At 56.8% G+C, this 20885-nt stretch overlaps 1 protein-coding gene across 4 annotated transcripts; it reads left to right on the plus strand.

Annotated features, from left to right (window-relative positions):
• The first annotated feature begins 575 nt into the window (after positions 1-575).
• On the plus strand, positions 576-14772 carry ARID5A (AT-rich interaction domain 5A). 4 transcript variants are annotated; one of them, XM_081265340.1, is made up of 7 exons: positions 576-706; positions 8127-8242; positions 8947-9067; positions 9322-9374; positions 9808-9905; positions 10202-10361; positions 10734-14772. In XM_081265340.1, the coding sequence occupies exons 1-7, from the start codon at positions 703-705 to the stop codon at positions 11934-11936; spliced, it is 1755 nt and encodes a 584-aa protein (XP_081121466.1). In that variant the 5' UTR covers positions 576-702; the 3' UTR covers positions 11937-14772. The 4 variants fall into 4 exon arrangements, with proteins under 4 accessions (XP_081121466.1, XP_081121468.1, XP_081121465.1 ...); XM_081265339.1 differs by having other exon boundaries at positions 601-706; positions 8124-8242; XM_081265342.1 differs by lacking the exons at positions 8947-9067; positions 9322-9374.
• Positions 14773-20885: the final 6113 nt, after the last annotated feature.

A 20885-nucleotide genomic window follows, 5' to 3' on the forward strand; every position in this document is an offset into this window, starting at 1 on the left:
GATACTTGACGCTCCTACAATCCAAGCAGGTCCAAGTGACTGCTATGCTGGCTCCACATCTCTCCTTGCCTCAGCTCACCCTAAGCCTCACCACTATCTCCTTCAGCAGGGGCGCTCCCCACTCTGCACTGCTCAGCCTGTAGCTGCCACACTGCATGACATATGTGGACACTGGCTATTAAGGTCGGGGGCTGGAGACATCGGGCATTATGGAATCCCACAGAGGCTAGGTCAAGGGCTCATTAGTCTGGCCCCTATTAGGCTAACACTAACCACTTGGCCCAGGACCACTTTAAGTCAAAAAGTCAAAAGCACTTTGCTTACCCCACTCAGTCCTCAGTATATTGCTGACAGCGAGGAGGACTTTTCCAAAACTCTAGTTTTGCCCTTAGGGGGACAGGTACAAGGCCGCCACGGTCTGGATTCCCGGCGATCCTCCTCCCTTTCTAGGTTGCGAGGCGGGGAGCGGGGCGCACACTACAACTCCCAGACTTCCCCGGGCTCATGGGGCGGACCCTGACCCCTTCCAAAAGAACTAGGCTGCCAATGGGAGCCCAGAAGGGGCGGGGCTGCGCCCGGGCGGGGCGGGGCTGCGGGAGGCGGCTGCGAGCCGTGCCGCGAGTCAGTCGCGCCCGGAGCGCGGGTCCGGTCAGCGTCTCCTGTGCAGTGTCTCCGGGCGGCGCCGCGGGACCTCGAAGGGCCATGGGTAAGCGTCTCGGCGGCCCGGGACGGGGCTCGGGGGCCCGCGGGGAGGGCGAGAGGTGCGGCGCGGGACTCCTCGTGCCCTCGCGGCGGTCAGTGTGGCTGTGCGGGGCGGACGGGGCGGGAGCGGGTTCGGGGGCTCGGGCGAGCGGAGCGAGCCGGGACCCGGGCGTCCGCACCCCGGCCCAGCGCCGGAGGGCGAGGCTGGGCGTCCGCGCGCGCTCTTCGAAAAAAGGAAAGACAAAAAGTTTTTGGCGGCCAGGGGCTTCCCGGGCGTTTATTTCGAAACTCTTTTCGCCGTGTGTTGCCTGAAATTTACCAAGCCCTGTAGGGTTCTGTCATCCCACTTCCTGCTGCGGTTTCAATCTCGAGCTGGTCTCAGCTAATTTGTTGTGACAGCTGTCAGCAGCAGTTTCTCGGCCCCCGTCCCCTCCCGCCCCGTGACAGCCCCGCGGTTCTCAGAACCCGCCGCGCCGCCGAGAAGAGGCGCCGGGTCCGCGGCGCGCGGCGCTTCCCACTGCGGCCGCGTTTCCTGAAAGTGACTGCGCGGGTTTTGAAGAACTTGCTCAATGCGCTTTGAAGAATCCACTGTTCCGCTTTCGGCGGAGGGGTGTGTAGATCGTCTGCGGTTGCCGGCCGCCGGCCCTGTGTCCCTGCTCTTTCCCTTTTCCCTTCTGTCCCTTCGCCTCCCCCTTTCCTGTCTCTTGCCCATCCTCTCAACCCGGGGCAGAGAAGAAGTAGCTTCCCTTTGCTCTCCTCTTGTTCTTCTGCCCTTACCCTTCTCTTCCCTCGGCACTCCAGCAGGGACAGGGTGCTGGCCAGGACAGTGAATGGGGAGAAAGGGCAAAATGCAGGTAGCGAGCGTGCAGGGAAAGTTTCGCTTCGCTCTCAGCAGGAGCTGGGGGCGCAACCTGGGCGCCACATCTCCAGCGCTTCGCAGTATCCAGGGGTAACTGCCTGGCTGGGGTCACACAGCCTTCAGCCCGCTCCCTCCAGCGCAGTGGGTCAAGCCGCACCTAGGGACCCCGAGGCTTAGTGAGGTTCTTCGTTGATGTGCTTTCTGGGCCCAGGGGCCCAAGGAGAGTAACAAGTGCTTTACGCCTCCGCTCTTACGAACTGATGCATCCAGAAGAGTCTCTGCTCCTACTGGTGGTGCTAAGGCACAGGCGAGTGGGAGATGGTGACTGGGAGGTACCACCTCCAGAGCAGAGTTACAGAGTGTAGTCTGGACTCACCTGGGGCCTCCAACTGGACATGGCAAAGGTAGAAAGGGCTTTAGAATAAGCTCCTCACCTTTGATTTATAGTAAGAGAAGCAGAGGCATAGATCAGCTCAGCTTTGGCACTGGGAGGGACAGGCCTCCAAGACTCTTTGCTCTTTCTGCATTCCCTAGGGTCTCATTTTTTGGGGGTTGGAAACTAAGCTGGAATGGCCCACCTTCCCTTGAAGGCCTGTGCCCCAGGAGGGGATCTGCCTCACAGCTTGGACAAGTCACTTGCCCCCACATCCTGTTTCTCCATAGGTGGGGTGAGAAACAGGAAGCCATCCTCAGAAGGAGCTCTTCAGGTTTCCATCCAGCATCTCCCAGACTGGGCTGGGAGAGGCAGTGCAGATTCAGCCTCACCCTGGAGTGGGTTCTTTTAGGACATTTCAGAACTGAGTAAAGAGGGGCAGGGTGCTCCAGGGAGGCTCAGGAGTTGGCAGTGGCCCATCTGGTGCCCCCATGCCCTCCTGCCTTTCTGTACCTCGCAATGCTCTTGGCTTGACCCCAGCTGCTCCCAGACCCTGTTCCTCTCCCCTTAGCCCAGCTTAGGTAGTGAGCTGGGCTGTGGTGAGTGCTGCACCCTGAGTGAGTCCTCAGGTCCCCTGCCAAGCCCCTTTGTCCTCAGTGCTGGCTGTTGGCAGGTCTCCCCGCCCCACAGGTCTCACTGCCCACTGGAGCAAGCCCCATGCCGAAACTCTGCCAGCAGCTTGCTCCTGGGCCCCGAGTGGACTGGCCGCTTCAAAGGCTGTCTTTGTTTGGGCTTCAGCTTTCCCTAAGAGAAATGGAAGCCAACAACCCCAGGCGAGGGGGTGGGGCGGTGTCTGCTGGTTGCTATTCAGGCTGCTGTTGCCATTATTTTCGTAATTGACACAGTGTTCCCAGTCATGACTTTTTATGAAAGGAAGTGTCACTTCCTTCCCATCACACCAATAGTGAGTGGGGCATAATACTCAGTTAGCAGGCCCCCACCTCCAGGCTGTGTGGCCTCTAACTAGTCACAGCCCCTCTCTGGGCATCAGGGCTATTTGAGATCAAGGTTCTCGTCCCACAGGCACAAGCTGATATTCCTGTAGAGCAGTGAGATGCGATGGGGATGGGGAGGACAGGTATGGCTCTCATTCAGAGGTGTGCACACACAAGCCTTGTGGTTTGTGGGGGGAACCTCATTTCTCATTTTCTTTTTCTTTTAAAATATATTTTTAGTTGTAGTTGGACACAGTCCTTTTTATTTATTTTTATGTGGTGCTTAGGATCGAATCCAGGGCCCCGCATGAGCTAGGCGAGCGTACTCTACCACTGAGCCACAACCCCAGCCCCTCATTTCTCATTTTCTTCCACTTAAAACCTTGGCCCATCGAGTGTAGCACACTCATCTTATAGATGGAGAAACTGGGGCACGGAATCAGTGACTGAATTGGTAAAAGATGCAGCTGTGTGGGGCCCCAGCCCCCTGCCCAGCTCTGCTTTGCCCTGCTCTCTTCTGATGCCATTGTTTGGCAGGGGAGGGGTGGGCTCACAGGGCCACCAACTTCCCCCTCACCCACCCACCTACTTTCCCTAAGTCCGAGTGAGACTATTTGAGCCTCTATGCCTTTACCTTCTGTCCTTTGCAGGGACCCCTGCCTCCCACTCCAGTAGACAGCCCTAGCCAGGAGCCCATCCCCTACTCTCTGTGGCAATAGGTGGCAGTCTCTTAAAGTAATATCAATGGATGACAACAGTTTTTCCTTCCTTCCTCAAGATGTGAACACAACAGTCCTTATTCAAAGATGGCGGGGCCTCTGGGGGCCTCTGAAGCCAGGGGATTGACACACACAGTAGATGTTCTTTCTGCCCAGGCCTGCAGCCTATTGATCTGCCCCTCTTGTCCACACAGACCAGCTGTTAGGGGAGCATCAGGGTCATGTGATGCAGAGTTGGTGGGGAGAGTGGGCAAATTTGCATCCTCTGAGCAGAGATGAGGAAACGGGGGTCTCCCCATCCCATTAAGACAACATAAAATACTCTGCGCTTGGGGCTGAGTGACTTGGAGCAGTCAGACTGCTCTGGTTCTGAATCCCAGCTCTGTCACTGGAAAGCTGTGTGACCTGAGGCACCAGGTATGACAGCTGTTAAAGGGGGAACAGTGATGTCCCCAGTGAGGCTGGGAGGAGTCAGTAAGGCAGGTGCAGGGCACCAAGCCCAAGCTGGCCGGAGCTCTGATTTGAGTTGGTAGAGCATCAGGTGCAGAAAGGGAGTTAGGGGCTGGATGTGGTGGTGCGCACGGTGATCCCAGGAGGCTGAGGCAAATTAAAAGGACTAAGGAACCACCCCTGGGTTCAATCCCTAATAACAAAAATTAAAAAAAAAAAAAAAAAAACCCAAAAAACTTTAAGGGCGTGAGAACACACACTCAGGGAGCGAGTGACCCAGCTAAGCTCCTCTCCACCACAGTTCAGGATCTGGTAGTTGAGCTTGACTCTCACTTGAGCCTTGAAATGGAACAGAAATCAGATTCCTAACCCACGAGGATCCGTGGGCAGAGCTCCTGCCTCACATCTGTCATACCTTGCTGCTAGTGAGGGCCTAGGGCACAGGGACCCTGGCTCATCTCCTGGCCCCACCACCCACCCTCCTGGGGACCTCTGCCAGCAAGAAGTGAGCAAATCAAAGGGGACTTGTAAAGTCCCGCCCTCAATGATCAGGACTTCCCTAGCCCCATGGCCGAACTGCACAGAACTCAAGGAAACCAGGAATAAACTCACTGTCAAGGGCACAAGGGCTTTAACCAGGAGCCTCTGAGCTGCAGGGGGAACCTGGCAGGGGAGGCACCTGGTCCCAGAAAGACAGATAGACATCAGATGGGTGATTTCTCCTCTGAGTAGTTTCTAAATGGGTATGCAGTTCAGAGTACCATTGGTATTTGGTTTTTTATCTTTTTATTTTTGTGTGTGTTTGTTTAGAGAATGTGACCACATTTTTCTCACATTTAGATGGAGTCTTTATTTCCCCCAATGGACCTTTATTTTATCTATTTATATGCAGTGCTGAGACTCGAACCCAGTGCCTCACGCATGCCAGGCAAGCGCTCTGCCACTGAGCCATCACTCCAGCTCTCAGACGGAATCTTTTTAAAAGAGGAGTACCGAGGTCTTGCCCTGTGGATAGCACAGTCTCACCAAGCTACAAAAATTAAAAGTGCACCTCGGCCAGTGTTCCACCATGAACAGAGCAGAGTAGAAAGACAGTGAATGGAACAGAATAGAAAGCCCCCAAATAGCCCCAGATGTGTTCCTTAAAAGCATTGAGATTATGGAGAGGGTGGCATTTCAGCCACGGGCGGCGGGGGGCGGGGGAGGGTCACCCAGTCAGTACTGGCAGCACTAACCCCCAGGAGGCAGGGTTGGGGAAGAGCATGGTGATCCCTGTGTCCCACCTCAGGCCACAGCCTCCAGATGTGTCATGAGTGAACAGCGATGTCGTCACCCTCACTGTTGTTTCCTAGACGGAGAAGGTCATGTCTGAGTGACATTTGTGTAGAGAGCAAGGGTTTCTTTTTGAAGCTTGATCCACCTCCCCCCTCACCGATCGACTCAGGGCAGTGGCAGTCATGAAGGGGTGGGTGGGTCTCTTCTGCCCCTGTAGGTGAGGTGAAGCTAGGAGACCAGGGTCCCCACTCCAAGAACTCCTTCCCTCCCGTGCAGAACCAGGCAGGCAGGCAGGCAGGGCCCGCCCCACCCAACTTATTTTTCATAGCAGACAGAACCCTTTTTCCCATTGAAGATTTGCCTGGAATCCCAGTCTATAAATCATCAGAGATGTGAGGGATCAGGGTGGCCAGGGACAGGACAGGGGGCACCTGGTGCCCCCTGGATCAGGAGAGAGGGGCTCTTCTGGCTCTCTCACTAAAACTACCGCAATTGGGCGCCCAGAAGGCGCCAGGGCAGATGGAAAGCGCTTGAAGCGCTTGGGAGAGAATGGAGACCAAGTTCATTTGGGGACTCAGCAGGACACAGAGATAGAGAGTGCCTCCGTTTGTGGCTCCAGGCAGGAGCTCTGGTCCTGTCCCATCTGGGCTTCAGCTCTGACTGGTGACCTCCTTTCCAGGTAACCCTAGTGCCCAGCTCCAGGAGGTTTTCCCTGAGCAGGGCCCAGGCAGAGCTACAGGTTCCAGAACCAGGATCCATAAGAGGGGACTAGAGGTCCTCCGGTCCACCTGGCCACCTGCTGGGGTGCCCCACATAGGATCAGACTTAAAAATGCTCCCCCAGGTGATTCTAATGGTCCAACCACCTTATTTGGTTGTGGTGGTGGTTGTTCTGTTCTGTTCTGTTCCTGAGATGGGTCTCACTGTGTTGCCTAGGCTGGCCTCAAACTCCTGGGCTTAAGCAATTCTTCCCCAGCCCCCCACCGGGTAGCTGGGACTACAGGCATGTGACCCTGTGCCTGGCTTAGCCAACTCATTTTTCTGAAATCCAGGGGTGGTAACATGACCCCTGAGAAACCAGGTCACACTCAGAAATGGAGAGAGTCCTTTGGTGCCCATGCCCAGGATCTGAGGCAGCAGGCAGGCAAGGAGAGGAGGGGCTCTTACGGCCCAGAAGCTTCTGGAATTCAGAGAGTTAGCAAAGGATTTGAGCCTTTCTCCCATTTCACAGAAGGAATGACCAAGCCACATAGTCACCAAGAACTTGGTTGTAAGGGTATTGCTCTGATGGGTCAATTGTTAGCCTCCTGGATTACTGGCTGGGTCTTGAATTTCGGGCGGCCTGAGTCTCTCTCTCTCTCTCTGACCAGCCTTAGGTTGTTCCCTCCAGATTTGTTGACTCTTTATCAGGGCTTTGCACAGGTGGAGGATGACCCTGGTGGCCACTCCTCCAGGGTCAGACGGGCTTTGTTGTGCGCCCTGGTCCATTAGGGAGACAAGCAACAGGACCTCTTTGGCTTCAGTTTCCCCTGCTTTAAAATGGGATCCTTCCTGCACTACGAAAAGGTGCCGGAAAGAAGGGGGGGCACAGCAAGCACGTGCTTGACCACCAAGGCCACCCCCAAGGCCACGCTGTGCAGCAGCAGAGATCTCAGCACAGGCCTCTGGTTCCTTCTGGTTCCTGCAGCCCTGGGTCCTGGTGGTACCAGCCCCCTGTTCCAGGGGAGTCTTCCTGTCTGGGATGAGGGATCCCCACAGGTTTCTGACAGTACAAATATCTGGAGCAGGAACAAACTGGGAATATGAGCCCTTTCATTCCAAAATAACAAAAAGAAAGGGCTGTCATCCGATGTGGGTTCCTGGTCTAGGGACGCTGCCAGCCTGCCTCCTGGCTCAGGTGGTCTCCAGTGGTTATGTTTTTGTAGCTGAAGGCACATGGCTGGCTGCCCTTGGCAGGATGGACCCTGTGTCCATGAATGGTTGTCGTGAGCCTTGCTGGTTCCCGTTGACCTGGCACCTCTGTGTGTGGGGGCTGGAGGCCTCCCTGAGGTATCAGGGTTACATTGGTGACAAGCAGTTTTGCTAGGATGACTGTGAGCAGCTACGACAATGAGAGGGACGTGCTGGGGCTGGCTGGGGCCAGGGAAGGCCACCCAGGGAAGGGACTTGCAGAGACCTGTAGGGCCCTCAGGACCCTTGCTAGTAAGGGCAGTTTGAGGCCTAAGGAGGGGCAGTTAGAAGGCTGCATGTGCTTGGGGACAGGCCAGATAGGTCACAAATGGGCACTCATCTCTTCTGCATGATCCCTGGAAGAGCACCTGTCCAGGCTCCCGGGGTGGCTTTGGGGACCACACACATGGGAGCCTTGGTAGCATCCCTGATTTGACCAAGTTGCTGTGAAACTTCCTTCTGGATGTGGGCAGGTTTGGGGGTCTTACCTGCCTCCTGACTTCCCCCTGAGAAGGCTTCCGGCTTCTTCAGAGATGGGGAGATGGCTGGAAGTGAAGGGAGAAAGGGGGCGGGTGCAGAGGGGAGGGCCAGAGAGGGTGGGGCTGCCTGTCCAGGGTGAGTCCTGGGAGTGTGTGTGTGCGGTTTAGAGGGACAGCCGAGGGCAGCCAGGACGGGTGGGCAGGGGACGCTGTGGGAAGAAGGCAAGGACACCTCTGGGAGTGGGGGGATGGCCCGTGGCCCCTGTCTCTGCATCTCACAGGTTCTCCTTCCTTTCCCTCTCCTTTCCTCCCTCTCTCCCAGCAGCACCCCCTGTCAAAGGGAAAAGAAAACAGTCAGAGGAGGGCGAGGCCTTGGAGCCCCCTGCGTCCCCTAAGCCCGATGGTGCGCAGAGCAGGAGCCAGAGCCCCATCCAGATGGAGGTGAGTTCCACAACTCCCCAGGGCCACTTTCCTGCCACCCTCAGCCTCGGGGGACTTGGAGCCTCCTCAGCTCTCAGGAGGGATCCTGGGCCCTTTGCCAGCAGTGAGTTCTGGGCAGGCCGGGGCTCACCTTCAAAGGAGGATGGTCTGGATGCTGACCCTGAACCAGGCAAATGCACTATTCTCTCTTGTAAACCTGCATTTCCACCCACCCACCATTTAAGTTGGCATCGCGTTGGCGCACAGGGGTAAGGGATGCTGTCGGCCATCACAGCAGAGGCCTAGTGGACATCACCTGCGGAACAGCCCACGGTGCCTAGAAGCCCTGGGCACCCCAGGGGCCTGGAGTCTCCTTCCAGGGACTCAGTCTGATGCAGGCGCTAAGAGGAAGATTAGCAAATCAAGGGCACGATGAGGAAGTGACCCTGTCCAGGAGAAGGCAGGGGCTGCCCCTGTGGCTGCCTCCAGAGCCTCTGAAGCTCCTGGACCCTGGGCACTAAGAGCTGGCTCTATGCCAGCATGACCCAGAAACTCTAGTCCTTGAGCCTATCCTGCCTGGAGCCCTGTCCTCTCCTGGTGCCTTTGCAGCCCAAGGCAGGGGCTGGGGGGCCAGCGCCTTGTTCCTCCCCACAGCCAGAGGTCTCTGGTGTGCCTAGCTACCCACCAGCTGGGACCTGTGCCCACGCCACCCGTTCTTTCCCCAGGACGCCCCAGAGGCAGGCAGGGAGCGGGAGGAGGAGCAGGCCTTCCTGGTCAGCCTCTACAAGTTCATGAAGGAGCGGCACACGCCCATCGAGAGGGTGCCCCATCTCGGCTTCAAGCAGAGTGCGTCCTGGGGGAGCAAGCAGGGAGGGGGGCCCAGCAGGGGATCCCACCCAGGCAGAATGTCAGGGCAGGCCCCTTGCTCTGGTGACCCCAGACACTGCCAGCCCACAGGGGTTCCGAATAGAAAGGATGCCTCCCGGCAGGTTCAGGGTCAGCAGAGGTGGACTCCATCCACTGACCACTGAGCTGTGTGCAGGGTTCAGGCTCTCCTCTCCTGCAGAGCCTGACAGCGGCCCTGCCCCTCTTCCCTCCAGTTAACCTCTGGAAGATCCACAAGGCGGTGGAGAAGCTGGGGGCCTACGAGCTGGTAAGCTGAAGGCCCCCGAGTCCTCGCCATGCTGCATGACCCTACACATCCCTGCTGCACCCCCAGGAGGGCCGGGGCAGGGGCCAGCCAGCAGGGCTGTCCTTGCTGCGGATGGATAGGAAGAGCCAGGATCCTCAGCACAGCCCGGCTTGCTGCAGGGCAGAGGAGGGCTGTGCCTGGGGTACTTTGCTGTTCTAAGCAGGTTTCCCTCTCTCCCCGTCTGTTCTGCCTCCTGTGCTCCAGAACCTGCTTGGGCCAGCAGTCAGGGGCCCTGGGAGGAGAGCTGGCCAGCTGCACAGCCCCCTCCAGCCTCCCGCCCCTGCCCGTGGCTGGAGGAGTCTCTTGCCCCCATCCCTGCGAGGGTACCTGGTGTTGCTGGGACCCCGATGCCAGGGGGCACCCGTGACCCTGCCCTGACACAGTGTCCTTGCAGGTGACAGGCCGCCGCCTGTGGAAGAATGTGTATGATGAGCTGGGGGGGAGCCCGGGCAGCACGAGTGCAGCCACGTGCACGCGCCGCCACTATGAGAGGTACGCGGGACGGCCACCTCGTGGCCCTGGGCCCAGGACACCAGAGGCATCCCTCCTAGGGCCCCGGCAGAGCATGGCTGGGAGCGGGAGCGTGTAGGCCAACGGATGCTCCATGCACATACATGCCTTCTGACCTCATGGGGCCCGGAGTCACCAGGTGGCAGGACAGATCTGGCAGCTTTGGGGTCAGAATGGAGGGAAGTCCTGGTGGGGGAGGTGGAGTGGAAAGGTGGCCAGGCGGAGGCCAGCAGTGTGGTGGCCTCTGGCCTCCTACTGACACACCCGCTCCTCCCCAGGCTGGTCCTCCCGTATGTCCGGCACCTGAAGGGAGAGGATGACAAGCCGTTGCCCCCCTCCAAGCCCAGGAAACAGTACAAGGTGGCCAAGGAGCCCCGGGGGGATGACGGGGCCACTGAGAGGCCAAAGAAGGCCAAGGAGGAGAGGCAGGTGGACCAGGTGAGCGCCAGGTGGCGGAGCCTCCCCATCCCCTGTCCCTTGCACCTCCCTCTGGGGCCCTCCTGCCCGTCCTGACTGCTGCAGACCCTCCGCTGTGGAGGACCCAGAACTGACTGAGGGCAGGACCGGGGGCTGCAGGTCCTCTGTGATGGTCATGCCTGGGCTCTGAAGTCCACCTCACCCCTTCACCCAGCCCTGTGTCCTGCTGAGACACTATGTCCACTCAGAGGACCGGACACCTTGAGAAAATATTCCCCAAAGTGCTGCAGAGGCCCACTGTGGCCCTTGGACACCCCTGAGCCCTGCTGCTGCAGTTCCCCGGGTCGGAGGCATAGCCTGCACCAGCCCTGAAGCGGCCTTTTCTCCTTCTAGATGGTGCCAGGAAAGACCGAGACGGGCACAGACCTGGCACAGCTGCCCAGCCAGGAGCCCCCTAAGGACAGCACAGAACAGCAGGGCCTAGTGCCCGGGCCCTCTCTGCCCCTTGTGGGTGCCGGCGGCTGCCCTGAGGCTTACAAGCGGCTCCTGTCCAGCTTCTGCAAAGGGACACATGGCATCATGTCACCACTGGCCAAAAAGAAGCTCCTGGCCCACGTCAGCAAGGCAGAGGCCTTGCAGTGCCAAGAGGAGGGCTGTCTCCACGGAGCGGGTGGCCCCAGCAGGGAGCCCCTGGAGCGCCCCCGGAGCCCCGGGAGGCTGGCTGAGAGTTCCAGGCCCCAGCTGCCCCCTCAGGGACCGCAGGCCCTCGGTGGTACCCCCAGGGTGGAGGCCCAGGTGGGCCCCAGCCCACCAGCCCCCACTTTCACAGGCTGTTTCCGTGCCTGCCGCACTGAGGTGCTGAAGCCCATCAGCCGGCACCCCCGGGACTTCTTCTCCAGCCTGAAGGACAGGGTGCTGTCGGAGCCTCCTGGCAAAGAAGAGGGGCCTTCAGCCAAAGAGCCCCCACTGATGTGGGGCGGGGACGCCAGCCGTCCCTCTGCATTCCATAGAGGTGGCTCCAGAAAAAGCAGCTTCTACCCCAAGCCCAAAGCCTGCTGGGTGTCCCCCATGGCCAAAGTCCCTGCTGAGAGCCCAGGGGCCCCATCCCTGCTCCCCAGCAGCCCAGGCCTGGGCAACAAGCGCACCTGGGAAGAAGAGGGCTTTGCCCACAGCAGCAAAAAACTGCGGGCAGTGTCTCCCTTCCTTAAGGAGACGGATGCCAAGGAGGGCAGGACCAAGCCTACAGCACCTGGCCTGGCTGTCTCGTGCCTGCTGGGCCCAGGGCTGGGGCCTGCCCCGCTGGACGCCCACAGGGGTCCCATGCTACAGTGCCCACTCAACTTCGCTAGCACCTCAGACCCTTTAAAGGGCCAGGCTGCTCTCCCCTTCAGTCCCCTGGTCGTCCCTGCCTTCCCGGCCCACTTCTTGGCCACTGCAGGCCCTGCACCCATGGCCGCTGGCCTGATGCACTTCCCCCCCACCTCCTTTGACAGCACCCTCCGCCACAGACTTGGCCCGGCTTCATCAGTCTGGCACGTGCCACCCATCACAGCCTACGCAGCACCCCACTTCCTGCACCTCAACACCAAGCTGTAGGTCAGCCTGCAGTGAAGGCCGGTGGCTCTGCTGGGGCCTGCACTGGAGACCCGGCGGCCTGGCCCAGGCAAAGGGGGAGACAGTGGGAACTGGATTGTCTCAGGGAAGCAGCCCAAGGCTTTAGAAGGTTGGGGCAGGGTGGGTAGCTCCCTCTTGGCCCCCCAGAACAGAGCCCAGGAGCAGGGGAGGGGCTGAGGAGCTGGATGGCAGACAGAGGCGTCCAGGTCTCCCACAGTCTAATAAAAACCCCAGTGTGATCGCTGCCAGCCCTAAGGTGTGTACAGTGGGACCTTTGCAAGGGTAGACAAGGTGGACACAGGCCTGTGGGTGGGACCACCAGTGCAGGAGCCACCCTGGGATCTGGAGGCCACCAGTCCACTGAAGAGCAGGCCCACAGCAAAACATGGCCTCCTGAGCTCATCCCAGCAAGCCCCGGGCCTTCCACCCACTTCCCTGACTCAGCCTCGGGGCTACTGGGAATCACAACAGGCAGGGGACGGGCTCTGGCAGGCCAGGACTGGGCCACACAGTGCAGCCAGCCCTGGTGACTCCAGCAGGGGAGGACTTTTGTTTCTTGCTGCCCCAGACTGGTCTCTAACTCCTGGGCTCAGTGGGACTCCAAGGCTGCCTTCTGGTGCCTGCGGGGCAGTGTTGAGCCAGTAAGCCTGAGCCCCAGGCTGGGCTGCCCTCATGGCAGATGCTTCACAAGGGCTCCTGGGGAGGCAGTGCTGCTGTGGGGCCAGGCCAGCAGGTGGCCTTGGGTCTGCACCACCAGAGCCCGTCCTGCCTGCTGGAGCCATGGCTGTAGCGAGCTCCGGCTGCAGACTGGAGGGCACAGGTGGGGCAGCTGATGACAGAGCCAGGACATGCCTGGCACTGGGAACTGGGTGGCTAGGGAAGGAGGCGGGTGCCTCCCAAGCAGGGTGGTGGTCACCACTGTTGTGGGTACTCAGACTCTGCAGGGGCATCTCCTGGATCCTTACCTCTTTCCTAAGAGGCACCAAGATGTCAGCTTAATCATGTGTGACCTGCCCATATTGTGTCCACATGCTGCCATCTTTCCAAGCCTGTGGACACCCAGTGGGTGACAAGGCAGAGGAACTGAGTCCTGCCTGGGATGGGAAGGATCTGCAGGGTCCCCTTCACCTGCAGAACAACACTGGCTTCACCTGGTACAGTGGTGGCCTTGTGGCAGATCTCATCACCGGGGTCATGGCGCCCTCTGGAGGCAGGTGTGGGGGATGCGCTCCTAAGTGTCCAGATGGATACAGGAGCCCCTGTGGCAGGAGCTGGCAGGCTGCAGGGAGGTGGAAGACCAGCAAATAAACACAGGTCTGGAAAAGATGCTTCCGAGGAAAAGGGCTGATAGTGCTTGTGCAGTTTTGTTTGCTTTGAAACTTAAAATATGTTTGCCACTTAAGCCTTTCCTAAGGGTACCATTCTCTGGCATTGAATGTGTATTCACAGTGCTGGGCAGCTACCACCGCCACCCATTTCTGCATGCACACGCTCAAATAGAGGTACCAGGGAGGGTCCTGCTAGAATATGGCATTGAGCAGTGGTTGAGAGGGGACAGAGGGAGCTGTGTGGGTGGAGCTGGAGGAGAAGCAGAGAACAGGGAGCATCCGGTTCCCAAGGTGGCAGCAGGTAAGTGGATCCCAAGAGCTAAAAGGCCTGGGAATTTGGAGCAGAGGGAGCAGGGTGTGACCCAGGCTAGGGAAAGAGTCAGGCCACTGGGGCAACCAGGCCTCTACCTGGAATGATTTTGTTTTGTAGCCCTGGGGTCCAGCCCAGGGCCTTGTGCTGCAGGCGATCCTCACCCAGGCTACACCAGCCCTGGTCTCCTGCTTTACCAAAGCCCATGGCTTCTGGGTCTTCTGGGTGGAGCTTGGTGCCCTGGGGACAAGGGCAGAGGGGGAGCCCATTCTCAAAGACAAGGGAAGGGGTCTGGGTCCAGGTCCCGGGTACCTGGGGCTGTGGACCCGTCTGGCCAGTGCTTCTGCTGGTCAGTGGACAACTTGGCTTGGAAGGGGGTTTGGAGGAGAACCGTGATCTCAGGAGCAGACAATAGCTTGGAAGGACCCAGGCTGCATCTGAGACGGGTGACATGAGTTTCAGTGGGACCAGGCCACCGGCTGGGTGCAAGCTTGGTGGGGGAGAGGGCATCCCGGAGGTTGGGTGCTTGCGGGGAGCTGTGGTATTGGAGGTCCAGGGCTGAAGCTGCCGAGGTGGAGCAGAGGGTGGGTAGTGGCACCGCAGACTGCAGACTTAAACCCCAATAACTGGGCACGCAAGGAGGGGGCTGGGGCGATACAGGGCCACGGAAATGGCAGTCAGGAGTGTCCTCAGGGGTGCATACAGAGGCAGCGGAGCCTGGATGTGGGGATCCTTGAAACTACCAGAAAGTGGTACTGTGCAAGCACAGTGGACCAAACTTAGGTCCACAGGGGACTAGGGTCCACGCAAGGGCACCAGGAGGGGCACAGTTGTCTGGCAGCAAGGGACTCCCCTCCTTGGGACAGGATATAGAAATGACCCACACTAGTGGCGGGTGGTGGGAAGAGATCTCCAGGGGAACACAGCCTCAGGCTACGTAGAAGGGCAGCCAGAGGCCTGCAGGTGAGTCGAGATTTCCGTGGAGTTGCTCTCAGACTGCAGGCTGCTCATAGTGGCCTGAAGATGTGTTTAAATGTGTATATGGGAGGGCTGGGGCTCAGCGGGAGAGCGCACACCTAGTAGGTGTGAGGCCCTGGGTTGGATCCTCAGCACCACATGAAAATAAGTAAAATAAAGATACTGTGTCCAACTACAACTAAAGAATAAATATTAAAACAAATGTGTGTATGGGAGGTGAGGATTTACCTTGGGACAGTTTACACATTGAGCCAAATCCCTGTTTTTATTTTAATTTTGAGCCAGGATCTCACTAAGGCCGACTTGCAATCCTCCTACCTTGGCCTCCCACATCTTTGGGATTATGTTGTGTGCCTCTGCGCCTGGCTAAACATTTTTTTAAAATACAGTTGACCACACTTAAAAATCAAATTTCATGGCTCAGGGGACTGAGGCAGGAGGATTGAAAGTTCAAAGCCAGTTTCAGCAACATGGCAAGGCCCTAAGCAATTTGGTGAGACCCTGTCTCAAAATTAAAAAAAAATATATGGAAAGGGTTGCCTCACATGCACAAAGCCCTGGACTCAATCTTCAGCACTACCAAAATAAAAAAGAGAGAGAAAAGGACTGGGGATGTGACAGGTGGAACCACCTCCTGGAGCCGAGCAATGCTCCCTGCTGTCCTCTCCCATGGCCCCAGCCAGCCCTGCCACCTGCTGGCCATTCAAGCCGAGCTCTGCCGCTGCTCAGCCACTAGGGTGCAGCTTCGGTTCTTTGCTTTTGGAAGATCAGCTTCCTAATTAAAGGACTCCTGCCATCATGCTCAACACTCCCAGGGGTTCCAGGCAGGAGTGCAGGACAGTCACTGCGCTCCAGCAGGGGTGGGGCAGGGGCAGTGAGGTGGCCTGGACTGGGCCCTGGCTCCCATCCTCCTTGATCTTGAGGTTTGAGTGACCCCCCCCCCCCCGCCACCCTGGCCCTCATTTGCACATCCATACAGTGACCACTGTCATTTGTGTGTTCCCTGATCCAGAATGAGGCACAACCGGGTCTAGAGGCTGGCAAAGGGCGTGTGGGCCCTGAACACGCTCCTGGCCCGCCAAGGGCAGCTCTGTCTTCTCAGGTCCCCTGCATCCTTGCCAGTCCTGGACACTGCATCACCTGCCCACAAGAAGGGTCTCTCCAGCCACTGTCCCTGGGTGTGGGGCCCCACAGAGAGACAAGGAGCTGGGGTGCTGGAGGGAGAGTCTTAGAAGAGGGCTGACCTCCTCACCTCTGGGCCTTCCTGGAGGCTCTCCCTCACTCATCTCTGGGGTTTTGGCTTTGTGCCTGGTCAGCGGGGTGGAGACGCGAGGTCAGAGAACTGAGAGCCAGCCAACCAGGCTCAGTGGCACATGCCTACAAATCCCCGCATGTTGGGAGGCTGAGGCAGGAGGATCTCAAGGTTGGGGCCAGCCTCAACAACATAGTGAGACCCTGTCTCAAAACAAAATTAAAAGGATTGAGATGCAGCTCAGTGGTAGAGTGCTTATCTACACGTGCAAGGCCTTGGAATCAACCTGGGGGAAAACAATAGAAAAGAGCTAGAAGCCAAACACAGGTCCCAGACCTGACTTCTCACAGATCAGGCTGTTCTCAGGCCCTGCACCAGCAGCAGTAGGAAAAAAAAGCCTAGCATAGGCAGGAGGGGGCCTGAGCGGCCACTGAGTGTAGAGAGCCCAGCACCAGGCCATGGCGGATGGGGGCATCTGGCAGAGTCTCAGCTCCAGGGTGAACGTCAGGAGAGGAGCTGATCCCGGGGTCCTGTTCCTGAGCTCAGGGGCTGATCCTGCAGAAGCGTGTGTCCAGGTGCAGCAAAATCCTGGTGACACCCACCTGCTCTGGGCCTTGCGCTTCCCAGCCTGTGGGATGGAAGTGAGTCACACCGACCTCAAGAGCGAGGCTGCCTAGTGAGAGTGCCCTGGGGACTCAAGTTCTGAGGACCTGAGTCATCCCCTCCTTCTGCAGGGAGGTTCTGCTAAGGCACCCTGACCCCCGCCCGCCCTTGACCTCACGGCTTTTGCGACTCCTGTGTGTTCTGACCACGACCCTCCTCCCTGGCTTCTGACTCAGCCACCCTGACCTGGGGATCCTGTCTGTGTCTGGGTCAAGAATGGCAAGCCAGTTCCCCCCAGTCCCCATGCCCACTAACTAATCATGGCTGTCTGCAGCTTTAGGTTGACTCAGTGGGGAAGTGATGCAATTGATTGGTCATGTCTGCCCAGGCCCAGGGAAGGGGAGCTGGGCTCGGCTGCTCTCAGGGCCGTCTCCGTCTGTTGGCCTGATGATGGGCTGTCTGCTGGAGATCTGACCTCACTGCCACCTCTCAGCCACGGCTGCCTGGTTCCCTCCCACTCAGGCCAGGGCTGTGTGGGGAAGTGGCTGGCCCTGGGAGCCAACCCTAGAAGCCTGGCTCGGACACGGCTTGCCCTTGAACTAGTGAGTTGATGCCTGAGGCGGTCGTTCAAAAAGAAGAAGAAAGAAGGGAGAGGCTCTTTACCAGTGGCTGCGGGGGTGGGATGACCTGAGGTCCACACCGACAGGTGCAGGGAAAACAGCTTGGGGTGTCATTTGTAGGGCAGCTGCAGTGCTTTTGAGGTGATATCATGGGAGAAGACCCTTCCCAGAGAGAAGGGGGCCTTGGCTCAGGGCCAGCGAGGCTCTTGACATGCATGACAGAAAAGAAGAGCAGCGTGTGCCCGTCAAAGACACAGACAGGGTCCCATTCCAGGGAGGACGTGAGTGACCTGAGAGAGGCCTTTGGGGTAAGGCAAGGATCAGGCGCTCAAGCGAGGACACAGGCCACCTGCGAGGGAGGGACAGCGCCGCTGGCTGGGGGCTCCTGTCCTGGCTGACAGTTCTGGGCTGGCATGGGGAGGAGCCAGGGCCCAGCTACTCAGTCTCTCTCCATTTCCCTGTGCTGGGCGCTGTCCTGACTTACAGGCTGGACCAGGGCGTGTCGTGCAGGGGCTTCCGATATTCCTGAGCCTTTCTGCACCTCGGTGGCTCATGAGCAGATCCTCTAAGACTTGGTCTCTATCTTTGTCCTAAATCCCTATTTCACCTGCCCCCCCAACTTTGCTCCCTTGATCTTAAAGAGTTGGTGGGGTGAGGGTCCCCCTTCCACGGAGGCTTCAGGCTGACCAGGGGCAGTGACCCTGCCTTGGGAGGGACCAAGGGTCACATCCTGTCTGGCTGTTCATGAAATGGGAGCCGGGTGGGCGTCAACTGCGGTCACCCCGTGCGAGGGGACACTAGAACTCACCGTGGTTGGTGCCGGACTTCCCTCCATCTCCCTGCCCGCCTTCCCAGCATCCAGTAACCACAGTTCTCCATTTACACCGACTTCTCCTGGAGCATCCATGACGGAGGATTCGCATCCTGGCAGAGCGCTACAGATAGAAGCTTGCTCAGCTCATGGCAGCCAGCCCAGGAGCAGAGACAGACAGAGGAAGGGCCAGAGGCCACGTCCTCAGGGCATGCCCAGCATGACCCACCGCCTCCCCTCTGGCCCACGGAGGGTCGGAAAGCTTCCACCTTCCTGTGCCCACCAGGCTGCGAACCCGTCAACGGACCAATCTCCTGGTGAGGCTGGAGCCCTCCTCATCCAGGGACCTTCCAAAGCCCCACCTCTGAACGCTGCTGCTCTGGGGACCAAGCCTTCAGCACATGAACTTCTGGGGACACTGAAGATCCAAACCACAACAACCCGGGAGACCCATTTGGGATTTTGATTTCCAGAAATGTAATATAATAAATTTGTGTTATTTTAAGCCTCTGCATCAAGGGGCTGGGGATGTGGCTCAAGCGGTAGCGCGCTCGCCTGGCATGCGTGCGGCCCGGGTTCGATCCTCAGCACCACATACCAACAAAGATGTTGTGTCCGCCGAGAACTAAAAAATAAATATTAAAAATTCTCTCTCTCTCTCTCTCTCTCTCTCTCTCACTCTCTCTCTCTCTCTCTCTCTCCCCTCTCTCACTCTCTCTTTAAAAAAAGACACATGAAATGTTCTCTAGGATAGACCACATTCTAGACAATAAAACCAATAATATATTTAAAAAAAAATTCTCTCTCTCTCTCTCTCTCCTCTCTCACTCTCTCTTAAAAAAAAAAAAGCCTCTGCATCTGTGGTAATTTGTGATTGCTGCAATAGAACATGAACTCAGAGAGGAACTGGTGGCCTGAGGGAATACTGTGGTCGTTTAAAATATGTTCATAAAGCCAAGCATGACGATGTATGCCTGTAGTCCCAGCAACTCAGGAGGCTGAGGCAGGAGGATCGTGAGGCCAGCCTCAGCAACTTAGTGAAGACACAAACAACTTAGAGAGATCTTGAAAAATCTAAATTTGTTCAACAAATTGAATCGTTATTCTGACAAACTTTACTTCAACAGTAAATATATTTTGCAATTTGTCAACTGAAGATATTCCCAAGACTGTAGGTAACAAAACATTCACCCAGGTGGGTGCAGCTTGGTGGCAAAGCACATGCGTGCTAAGTCTCTGGGTTCAACCCCCAGCACTGAACAACGCATATGCCACCAACTAATGCCAATGGCCATTCATCCACCCAATTCCCAGAGCAATGCTAAGTGACACAGAAACATTAATTACAAGTATAACTGAGTTTTTTATTTTGCCTTTTTTTCTTCCTTTTTTTTTTTTTTTAAGTTCCAGGGATTGAACCCACAGGTGCTTAACCACTGAGCCACATCTCCAGCCTCTCCCCCCTTTTTATTTTGACAGCGTCTCACTACGTTGATGAGGCTGGTCTGGCACTTGCAATCCTCCTACCTCAGCCTGTTACAGGCATGTGCTGCTGTGTCTGGCTTACATATGAAACTAAGTTGCGATCCCATAGGTAAGAACTCAGTCCCTGGAGGTATCCTCTGGTTAAATTCAGTTTGATGTAAACACATATGGGTCCCTTAATGAGGATACTGATTTGGGGCACCTTGAAAAGTTACACTATTAGGGTATGGATGTATCTACAGAAATCTGTAAGTTTAGGGAAGGAATTCTGTATGCTCAAAGTTGGCTAAGGTTTAATAACTTTATTTATAAGACTTTCAAAAAGAACTTTAGTATTACGAACTGTACAGAAACAAAACTAGAATTTGGCCTTTTATCTGTTAAAATGGCAATATTTTCTTGGATTATGGAAGATGTAAGGTTATTTTTTGGTAGGGGGCTACTGGGGATTTAACCCAGGGTCAACTGCTGAGCCCCAACCCCATCCTTTTTTTTTTTTTTAATCAGGGGGAAGTGTGAATGCAGTCCCACAGCATCCCCCCACACACACACAAACTTTTTTTACATTTTATTGAGAGCTAGGGTCTCACTAAGGTGCTTAGGGTCTCACTAAGTTGCTGAGGCTGGCATTGAACTTGCGATCCTCCTACCTTAGCCTCCCGAGTGGCTAGGATTGCAGGAGGCTGTGGTTTTTACAGTTGCACTGGCTCCGGTGTTTTTCAGAGTGTCCTATCATAGTCACCAGGGGTAAGGACTGGGTAGGCAGCATTTGTCTCAGTAACCCATGATCCTGTCTTCAGTGAAACGGGGTGGCTTTTGGTAGTCTGCCCTCCCTCCCCCAGTCAAATGCAGAATGGATTTTTCATTCCTGAAACAGCCCTGGAGATTTCCCACAGGCTCTGGAGACCCACACAGCACAGTCCTTCCACCTTGTAGAAGGAGCGGTGCTGGGATCCACTGGGTCCCTCAGTTATACTTCCATGCTGAGGGGAATGTGGAGATGCTTTTGCCTGACATCAGCCTCCGGGGCCCATGCTGCAGGAAGGGGGGGGGGTATGGCCAGGGTCCTGGTGGCGGTGACACAGTGACACGGTCCTGCTGCTCTGCCTGATACTAAACAAAAGCAGCACAGTGACAATAGCCGTGCTTTGTTAGTTTTTAAAATGTGAAGTTGGTTTCAACTTTACTAATTTAATATGAATCTACCGTCTTTTAGGGCCGTGTTTTTCAATTGAGGATTCACACCATGTACCTATGGACTTTTCTAATCTGTATTTGCTGAATTACTTTTCCAACATTCTTTTGTTTTGTTTTACTTTTTTTGGTGGTGCTGGGGATTGAACCCAGGGCTTTGGGCATGCTAGGCAAGCACTCTACCAACTGAGCCTTATCCCCAGCCCCTGACATTCTTGATATATTCTGGTTGTTAAAAAAGGAACAACAGGCCAGGCCCAGTGGCTCATGCCTGTAATCCCAGAGGCTCAAGAGGCTGAGGCAGGAGGATGGTAAGTTCAAAGCCAGCCTCATCAAAAGTGAGGCCCTAA

This window comes from Spermophilus citellus (assembly GCF_964194105.1).
Source record: "Spermophilus citellus genome assembly, chromosome: 13".
NCBI classification, from domain to species: domain Eukaryota; kingdom Metazoa; phylum Chordata; class Mammalia; order Rodentia; family Sciuridae; genus Spermophilus; species Spermophilus citellus.